Raw genomic sequence first — 10,687 nt, 5'->3', positions numbered from 1 at the left:
AATCCCATGGAAAATGAAAATCCCAAAAAAGGTTCATGTATTCATCTGGTTGATGCTTGAAAATAAAATCCTAACACAAGAAATCATATTGGTAAGAGGATGCACGGTACCGTTTGGATGCAAACAATGTCATATTGGTAAGGGACCATCTTCTATAGGACTGCAGCTTTGCATTAAGGTTCTGGAGAGGGTTGTGTGCACAATTTAACATCAGGATGGGGGATGCTCGGAAGTTTCGCAACATGTGGCTAGGCTTACAGCATATTTATGGCCGAATGAGGAGACATCAACGAGTAGTCTGGGCGGCAGAAGCATGGGCAATCTGGAAAGAAAGGAATAGAAGACTCTTTTCGGACAAGAGTAAACCAGTGGATATTTTAATTAATAAAACATCCATTATCATCATGCAGTGGTTGTGTAATATTTAAAGAATGGCGAAGGAGTAAGGGTATAAGCCAGGTGGGTGCATACGTAACACAACTGGCGGTTTTATCTACGATTTGAAAAATTGAGCGAGCTCTTCTTTTTCCGTTTTATTTTCTTTTTTTGTGAATAATTATTGTACATAAATTTTTTTATCAATATATTGTTGACCTAGGCCAACCTTCAAAAAAAGAAAGACGACTCAAAAGAAATAACGAATGATTGACTGAATTCCTCATTATGATAATCATTTCCTCAGTCTATTACTCTTTTATCGTATCAATAACCACTGCTACAAAAATGGTCATTATACAATGCACATTGTACACGGATTTGATAATTTTACCTAAAAACCGTGGAGAAATTGTAATTTTTTGGAAGCCCGAAATATCTGTGGGATCTCTACACGGATGTTTATTAAAGAATCAGTGTAGAAAGCCTTGAGAGAGCTACACGAACGTTTATTAGGAATTGTACACAGATTATTATTTAAATAACAGTGTAGAAAGCCTTGAGAGAGCTACACGGATATTTATTAAAGAACCGTATAGAAAGGTAAGAATTGTACACAGATGTTTGTTTAAATAGCAGTGTAGAAAACTTGAGAGAGCAACACGGACGTTTAATAAAGAGCCGTGTAGAAAGGTGAAAATTATACACGGTTTTTTGTTTAAATAGCAGTATAGAAAGCATTGAGAGAGCTACACAGATTTTTTACTTAAAAATCCGTGTAGAAAGGTTATTGTAGGGTTTTGGTTATATAAAAGACCTTCTCCTTCCAGCAGCGCCGTTTTGATCAATTAATACTCTCTCTCTCTCTCCTTCCAAAAGTGTCATTCTGATTTCTGTGCACAAGGAGCTAGGATCTGAGATCTTTGAAGTTAATTTGTATTTCTCCTCTCTATCTTGCTAAGCTTAGTCATGTATATATATATATATATTTCTCTTTTCTGTTACTAGCTTACTATTGCTTATTTAGGTAAATTATTAATTAATGCATGCATGCTTGATTTGTTAAGATAATGTAAATAATTAGTGTAATGTGGACCATTTTTTGAAAGTGAGAAGTAAAGAAAACACCTAAGGTCTCCATCATCAGATCTGAGGAAAACCGTTGAAGATCAGTACTAACGCTTCTGCCTAAAGATGTATGCACTTCAGAACTGTAAGATTTAAATTACATTGCTATTTTATTTTGAATTTACGGATTCTGGATTGCTTGTGTTTTTTTAATTGCAAAACACGTCATGAATTATTAAGACTATCATTTGGTATTAGAGCCATCGTAAATTCATATAAGATGCAATAATTTTTTTTTTACGAAATTGATTTTCAATGGTTCGTATAAAAGCTAGACAGATTCAACTAATTTTATATATAAATATTTTCTTATAATTTTGGATGAAAATTTTAAAGGAGAATTTTTATTCCCTATTATGTATGCACATATATGTTGATCAATGGATTCTTATTGGAGATGCAATATGTTGGAGACCTTTAACCAAGAGGCATCATGTCATGGATCACATGGGAGCTCCTTTTTTGATATGTTGGATCTAATACGCCTTAGTTTGTATGAAATTTCGGTCCAAACTAGATCATAACCAAGCATTTTGGCAATTTGGTCCAAAGCTTGATCATGTGGTTACTAAGTGGTAAGGATATAACTTTTATACAAACATTCTATTGGATCCTGAGGAGTATATGTTATGTTTTATTACATGAGATTGCATGTACAAAAGGCTTTGTATATATATATGTTGCATGAATTGTAATCTTCTTACCTTTTTTTGTTACTAACTAATACCAAATTATAATTGTAGTATGGACCAAAGCAAAAGTGTTACACCAAGGAGCAGATCGACGATGTCAGATGTATGTGGACAAGGCGGTTTCAATTTAAATTTTGTAAGGCTCAATATGCCGATTTTTTATTTATATCCAAAAAATAAATAAAATTTTAAAAAATAACCCAATTGCGAGTGAAATTCGAAATTTACCCAAACCGGTTATCCAATAACTGGATTTGGGATAAATGTCCGGTTAGTGGTTTACCGAACTCAAGAAATAAAACCGGTTAACCACTAACCGGAAAGTTGTTGTTTTTTGTTTTTTTTTTTAACCGGTTAATCACTAACCGGAATTTTTTTTTTTTAAACAGAAATTTCTAATTTTTTTTATTTTTTGTATTAAAATATTAGAAATGTTGAATATATTTCTTTGAAAATAGATGGAATACAATATAATTTGATTTATTAGAAAGACTGCAACAAATAACCCGGATCAATATTTTTCGGGGCTGTAAGAAAAATTAATATATTTCTATATGTGTTATTGGAAAAAAATAAAAATGTTTAGTTTTTGAGTTATTGATCCCGGTTCAAAAGTCACTTCTAGGTAATCCAGAAAATATTGTGATATTTTTAGGACATTTAATTTATGAAAAGTTGTATCTATTTTTGAAAAAAAATAAAAAATTTAATTTATTTAATGATTATTTTTCAAAAAGAATTTTCAAAATAGATACAACTTTTTATAAATTAAATGTACCAGAAAGATCACAATATTTTATGGATTACCTAGAAGTGACTTTTGAACCGGGATCAATAACTCAGAATCTAAACATTTTTTTTTCCAATAACACATAAAGAAATATATTAATTTTTCTTACAGCCGCGAAAAATCCGGCCTGAAAAATATTGATCCGGGTTATTTGTTGTAGTCTTTCTAATAAATCAAATTATATTGTATTTCATCTATTTTCAAAGAAATATATTCAACATTTCTAATATTTTAATACAAAAAATAAAAAAATAGAAATTTCAGTTTTTTTTTTTTTAAAAAAAAAAAAACTTCCGGTAGTGATTAACCGGTTAAAAAACAAAAACAAAAATCAACTTTCCGGTTAGTGGTTAACCGGTTTTATTTCTTGAGTTCGGTGAACCACTGACCGGACATTTATCCCAAATCCGGTTATTGGATAACCGGTTTGGGTAAATTTCGAATTTCACTCGCAATTGGGTTATTTTTTAAAATTTTATTTATTTTTTGGATATAAATAAAAAATTGGCTCAATATGGATTTGTATAATTTTGTATAATTTAGTGTACATAAATTATTTATACTGTTATATAATTTTGGAATTATGAGTTTAAAAGACCTCTGTTTAATGTTTCTCTGTTTTGGAATTCTAATTTTAAATGGCTAATAAAATTGGAAGCTAGCCACAAAAAAAAATGAGAAAAAAATGACAATTTTACACGGACATTTAACTAAAGTCCGTGTAGAAAGGTATTTAAATATTAAAAAAAATTGGAAAGAAAAAACAATTCTACACGGACATTTAACTAAAGTCCGTGTAGAAAGGTATTTAAACATAAAAAAATAAGAGAGCTACACGGACATTTAGCTAAATGTCCGTGTAGAAAGAGTAATCGTACACGGTTGTTTATGTAATAATCCGTGTAGCTCGGTTATTTTGAGAGCGACGCTGGCAAGCGTTTGTACACGGTTGTTTATGTAATAATCCGTCTAGCTCTCGATAATCGCACACGGGTAAATATCCGTGTGTAAATATTCAGATATTTCTACACCCTCACATTCTACACGGCAGGAAATCCGTGTAGCTCTCCTGTTTATGTCCGTGTACAATCACTTATTATATAGTAGTGAACCAACAAATATAAATAAGTATTTGACAAGGTGGAATCGAGTGATATATAGACAAAAAAAATAGAGTGGATGTCGAATATGATCGAAAGAGAATAAAATTAAGTATAGATGATGAAATAGAAAGAAAAACAAATGTAATGGAGTGAAAATTTTGCACCTAGGCTCCTCATCTTGCAATTAATTAAGAGCGAGGCTATGGTACTATGCATAGTGCATAATAGTCCATACTATAGAAGTATAGATTAATGTCTCTATTTTCATAAGTTCAAATAATTAATCTAAATTGTTCAGTATATCTCCATATAAACAAGTACTTATCAAATTTTATATATTTTTTAGAATTTTTCTAATATTTATTTAGATATTTAGAAAATTACTTTAGTTGTATTTTTCTACCTATCTAAATAATAGTAAAAAACTCTAAAAGTGAAAATTTTAATATGCAAGTACATTTTTATATGGAGATTATATAAAACGATTTAGATTGATTATTTAAATTTTGAAAATAAAAATATTAATTCATAATATAAACTAATTTATAGGGGTGTTCATCGGTTCGGTTCGGTTAAAACCGAACCGAACTTGGCAAACCAAAGTTATAATTCGGTTTTAAAAATAGAACCGAACCGAACCGAATTAGCATTGCAACCGAACCGAACCGAAGTTTTATTTCGGTTTGTTCAGTTCAAACCGAAATATATTATTATTTTTTATTTAAAACAATTGATTTATAATAAACCGAAGTATATTAAGAAATAAACCGGAGTATTAAGAAATAAACTAAGTTATTTAAAAATAAACCAAGTATTTAAAGCAATTGATTAAGAAATAAACCGGAGTATTAAAAAATAAACCGGGGTGGTTCCGATCAAATTCATATTATATGATAGTTCGGTCGGTTCGGTTATTTCGGTTTTGAAAATTTTCAAACCGAACCGAACCGAAGTTATAATTCGGTTTTGAAAAGCAAACCGAACCGATCCAATAAACCGAAATAACCGAACCGTTTAAACCGAACTAATTTGATTCGGTCCAAAACCGATTAAACCGAACCGTTTGAACACCCCTGCTAATTTATGCTATCAATAGTACAATAGCCTCACCCATTAACTAATCCTCTCTTCGCCCAACTAAATGGAACAAGGTATTCAAAAAGGAGATGAAATTTCAATTACGTAAAAATATTAATTAAAATTGGAGATATTCCATAAGAATAGGGGTGTCAATGGGTATGATACGAGTCGGGTGGAGGTATTTTCATACTCGTACCTGTTATGATAACAAAAAAAAATCTTAACTCTTAGCCGTCTTTTCAAATAAACGGATAAACAGATATGTTTAATAAAATAATAATGAATACAAATAATTTGTATTATGAAAATTTAATAAAATATAAAACTTTATTCTATCATGTATTATCTTCATACAAATATATATCTATATATATAATTTTATTTTTAAAAATTATTTTATACAAAAACAGATAAGATAACAAAAAAAATCGTTGTCTGTACCTGATAAACTAACGAAAAACTTATTCTTATTCATATTTTCGAATACGATACAAGTCGGATAAATGAGTAAAAGAATGTCATTGACACCCCTACATAAGAATAAAATTTCTCTAACTCTTTTTTTTTTCTCTCTTTCAGATGAAAGGCTTAGAGGAAATTCCATATGGTGGTGGATTTTTTTGTTGGCGCCGTGGATATTCAATCCTGCAATGCAAATATGGTACCCGATATTTTTTTTAACAAAAACAAATGCTAGTGCTACATATACTAATATATTGTTTCCACCGTTGGAAAGAATAAATCAATGATATTTGAAATAGAGGTGTAAATTTGAGTTATGCTGTAATTTGAACTGTGTAATATGTTGTGTTGTGAATTGTGATATAATTAAGTTTTTATAATGTAATGTGCCATGTTGTGATATAGTTAAGTTTTCCCATACTATGTTATATTATAATTATTATAAAAAATAATCACACAAATAATACTATGTTGTATTATAATTAAAATTATGGAAAATTGAACATATTTAACTATTTTTTATATATTAAGTTTATTATTAAGAAATAAATGATTAAAAAAACATTAAAAATTGTAAAAAAATATATAAATTTTAATATTGTCATATGATTGTATGTCGTGTTATATCCTACTTCATGTTATGTTATGATCAGACCGGTTTGTATACAATATTGTGTTCTCTCTGTTTTTTTTGTTTTTTTTTAATAATGATTACAATACTGAACACATAAATCACAGTATATGATCATTACGTGCATCGTATCCGGCTGTGATATGAAGTAGTGTGGCCATGTGACATTGAAAATGACCGGTCCGACTAGACCCAAAACGGACCGGGGTCAATGGACCGATTAAATCAATCGACTTGTCGGAACGGAATTGAGAATATTCCCGAGTCCCGACACAATTGGTGATTTAAATGAGGCGCCGCATAAAATCAGATTGATAGCCGAGAAATTGGCGGAGGAAAGGAAGGAGAATGGAGAAGGAAGGAAGCAAACGAAAGAAGTGGAAGAAAGGTGTTTTCCCTCTCTTGCTTCCCTTTCCCACTTCCACTCACTTCCCCTTTCTTGCATTGGAGGGGAAGATGAACCTGAGAGAAAGGGAGAGCATCTACTACTCTTCCCCTTACCCCTTCCCTTCTCCTCTTCCTTTCCGTATGGCTCACTTAATCCATCTCTCAAGGTACTCTCCCTCTCTCTCCCTTTAAAACACCTGTTTTTTTTCTTATTTATTATCCTAATCCGAATTGTGAGAGCTTGGTGTAAACGTCATTCTTCTTGCAAAGCAAACCTCAAATTCATGACTAACCCAATATGTAAGCGTTTTTTTGTACAGTTATATCTACTTGATGTTTTTTCAGATAATTAATTTTAGTCCCTTACCGGTAGAGTTTTTGAAATTTTTGCTTCAATTGGTATAAGCGTCCTTATTTTGATTAAATATTGGTAATCGAGTTTGAACATCTGTTTTTAATTATGAGATTTCATGAAAGCAACATCAATCAGTACTGAATATCATACAGAAGAGAAAACAATTACATGCAAATTAATGAAAAAAATAAGTAATCATAACAAATATATGAATAATTTCCTGAGATGATTTTCCTCATTTTATTTTCTTTTTCTTGTTGTATTTCAGTAAGGGAAAGCATGCTTCTGGATCAATCCTTTGCTCCAAATAAAGCTATGGAATACAAGCCTTTCGGATCTATGAGGGAAACCGTAGAACCGAATTTCATTAATAATATTCAGAATCTACTGCCCAGCAATGATGATTTATATGATATTGATCATTTCCTTGGCCTGTCTGCACATGGTAATAGTACCAACGACGGACCATGCACCAGTCCTGAAAGAGAACTGAAAGTTGATGGCAGTAAAATTAATACCATGGTACAAGTAAATAAAGAGAAGGCCTGTGAGAATTTTTCAGTAAGTCCTTTCCAAAGAACAAGGATGGTTTTTGAGGTAATTTTCTTGTTTCTATTTCTTTTCTCATACAATGACCCTCATATCACCTTACCAGAAGGAGATTTAAGGTACTGGTATGGTTTGTCGACTTACCTATAGTTCTTTCAAGTGAGAACAAGTACATATTGAACAATACCGAGAACCCTCATTTTGTTACCAACTGGTGCAGCCTGCTCAATACCCACACCTTACCAGCACATCGCCTGGCTGGTATAATTTGCATATCCGTCTAGTAAACCCTGATACAACCAATCTCTCTCTCTCTCCTCTCTCGGGTTACTTACAATGGAAGTTTATTTCTCAAGCAAGGAATGTAGCATATGCAACTTCAGGAGGCACAATCGAAGCTATCAACCACAGTTTTTAGGTACAGCATCTCAATATTAAATTTGCCTACGAAGCACTCCTTTGGCATATAAAACACCTTTCTTTGCTGTTAATATTCAATTCAAGTTGTAAAAATATTACGAAGGAATTAAATCATTAATTGATCTTTCAGCTAAAGATAAAAAAGAAAAGCAACCAACAGATATAAAAGAAGCAAGAAATTAATTAAGAGATCAATTCTGATGTTACTTGCAATTTTGGTCAACTCTTTCTTGATTATTGTTATTAATATGGCATATTACAGGTGGTCCGTTTTGTGGGGTATTATGCAACTCCCTTCAAGGGCACCATAACTTTTGGAATGAGCCTGCTGTTCCCTTATTCTACCCTCCCAGTTGCACGCCTATTCCCAACCCTATTCTCCCTCCATTGTACCATGGCCCTACCTCCATGGACCGCACAAACCCTATTTTGTCTCACAACATCTGCTATCCCCATAATATGTTTACTCCTATGAATTTTGGAGCTACAAATTATAAGGTTCCATTTTTGCCCCTGAGTGAAAATTTTAGTGATAGAAAGAGATCCGTGAAAACTAATGGAATGGACAGCAAGAACCAGTTTGAGATTGACATAGAGAAGGTAGTACATGGAGATGACTCTCGTACCACACTGATGGTAAAAAATATCCCTAACAGGTACATGGTACTTTTATATTGTAGTGTTTTGCAGGACATTAGCTGCCACAAGAATGTAGTGTTAAATTTTATTAAAAAAATTTGTTTGCAAAAATGGCGAACAGATATACAAGTGAAATGCTGCTGGATACAATTGACGAGAATCATAAAGGGACTTACGACTTTTTTTATCTTCCCATTGACTTTAAGGTAATTTTTGTAATTAATTGTTTTTATATATATATTTGTTTAGTAAAATATGAGTAACTCGTGTTGGTTTCAGAACAAGTGCAATGTAGGTTATGCCTTCATCAACTTGACTCAGCCACAGCACATTATCCCATTTTACAAGGTATGCTCTTTAGTTTGCAATTGAAAAAGAAATGTTTTTCAAAGAAAGATAGATTTATCATACTTTTAAACAAACAAAAGAAGCAAAAGATAAATAGGGAAGTCGAATAATTCTTCTAGAATACAACCTTATTTATATTAGACTGATGGAACATTGCTAACTTAAAGCCATCATTTTTGTCATGCTTATCTACAGTACTAGAGGTGAAGATGCTTGATAGTAATTAACAAAACAATAGATTAATGATGTAGTAACAGAAGTATTCATTCAATAATTTTTTTTTAATTGGATTGTATCTTTTATACTTTTATAGACATTTAATGACAAAAAATGGGGGAGATTTAGCAGCCAGAAAGTGGCTTCTCTTACGTATGCTAGAATCCAAGGGAAAGCAGCTCTTGTTTCTCATTTTCAAAATTCAAGTTTAATGAACGAAGATAAGCCTTACCAGCCTATGCTCTTTTACTCGGATGGGCCTAATGCAGGAGAGCAGGTATACTTATTTTACTGCTATTCTTTTCTATTTTTACAGAAATTACTAGTTTAGTCCCTTCACCATTTTGGTGCAATTTCTATCTTTACAATCTTATTTATCACTTGTAACACCTCGAGATGAAAAGTATCATGAATGACCTTTAAAATGAAAATAATGTCATATTGAATGACTTAGGTTTTATGTTTATGGATGTCATGGTTCAGTTTTTTTAAGTTTTTCATTTTTTCAATTTTCATTTTGTATAGTCTGAGTTGTTGATAGTAATCTCCTTAATTTATTTAGGAGCCCTTTCCTATGTGCACAAACTGAAGACGAGAGCTATGGAAAAAGCAAAGGGATGCAATTTGTAAATATTACAATTGTATATTTGTAAATAAACATTTGTATATGTTAGTCGTAAAATCAAATGTTTTCAATTTTTTGAGGTTTCATTTTTTATTGTTGCTTCGTAATTCTGTAATGGTGTAAAGTTCTAGCATAGCCGTAAAGATTGCAAATACCATCATTGCTTCTGTCAATTTACATTTTATCTTATACATTATACTTTGTATTGGTGATATACTGATTGTAAATACCATCATTGCTTCTGTCATTTTACATTTTATCTTATACGTTATACTTTCTATTGGTGATATACTGATACGTGTTGTTCGCTATTATGTTTTGTTAATTTAATTTGATTCTCTCATATTTAATTAAGTTTATTTTAAATAACGCTCAGCCAATTTGTGGCAGGAATAAATTGTTACTGGCAAAACAGGATATAGGCATGGTTAATTGCATTTTTGAATTGAAAGTAGTAACTCTTTTTATTCTTTTGTGATATACTACAGTCGGTTTTTTTTTTACATGGGGGAGTTGTTGTCAGAAGTGGTAAAATCTGATAAGACAGAATTTTGTTTCGATAAACTCAATGTTCAAACCTAAATCAGATCTAAATTTTTTAATTTTAAATTATCGAATATGAATAAATTTATTATTTGAGCAAAACTGCAAATAATAACTATTTAAATAATATGAATGCGATTCAAGCATAATCTGACCTGCTCGATTTATATCTGAGACACACATAAATCACACGTAACACATTAAAATTCAAATTGAAAACAAATTAACACCTAATTTAACTCATATCAAGATCAGTTTGATATTTCATTAAATTCAAATCAGCATTATCTAATTCATATAATAATTCAAAATTATAAAAGTATCCTGAATTTAAAACTTTGTTA

At 31.1% G+C, this 10,687-nt stretch overlaps 1 protein-coding gene across 2 annotated transcripts; it reads left to right on the top strand.

The window, feature by feature from the left end:
• Nucleotides 1-6,581: 6,581 nt before the first annotated feature.
• On the top strand, nucleotides 6,582-9,936 carry LOC144564419 (protein MEI2-like 4). Of its 2 annotated transcripts, none has more exons than XM_078314012.1 (8): nucleotides 6,582-6,815; nucleotides 7,272-7,600; nucleotides 7,913-7,970; nucleotides 8,235-8,628; nucleotides 8,733-8,817; nucleotides 8,891-8,959; nucleotides 9,273-9,452; nucleotides 9,738-9,936. In XM_078314012.1, the coding sequence occupies exons 2-8, from the start codon at nucleotides 7,283-7,285 to the stop codon at nucleotides 9,762-9,764; spliced, it is 1,131 nt and encodes a 376-aa protein (XP_078170138.1). In that variant the 5' UTR covers nucleotides 6,582-6,815; nucleotides 7,272-7,282; the 3' UTR covers nucleotides 9,765-9,936. The 2 variants fall into 2 exon arrangements, with proteins under 2 accessions (XP_078170138.1, XP_078170137.1); XM_078314011.1 differs by lacking the exon at nucleotides 6,582-6,815 and adding an exon at nucleotides 6,823-6,948.
• The last annotated feature ends 751 nt before the right edge of the window (nucleotides 9,937-10,687 follow it).

This window comes from Carex rostrata, chromosome 13 (genome assembly GCF_964058835.1).
Source record: "Carex rostrata chromosome 13, lpCarRost1.2, whole genome shotgun sequence".
NCBI classification, from domain to species: Eukaryota; Viridiplantae; Streptophyta; class Magnoliopsida; order Poales; family Cyperaceae; genus Carex; species Carex rostrata.
The sequence above is the reverse complement of the archived record's forward strand: the minus strand, read 5'-3'. Positions and strand labels throughout refer to the sequence as shown.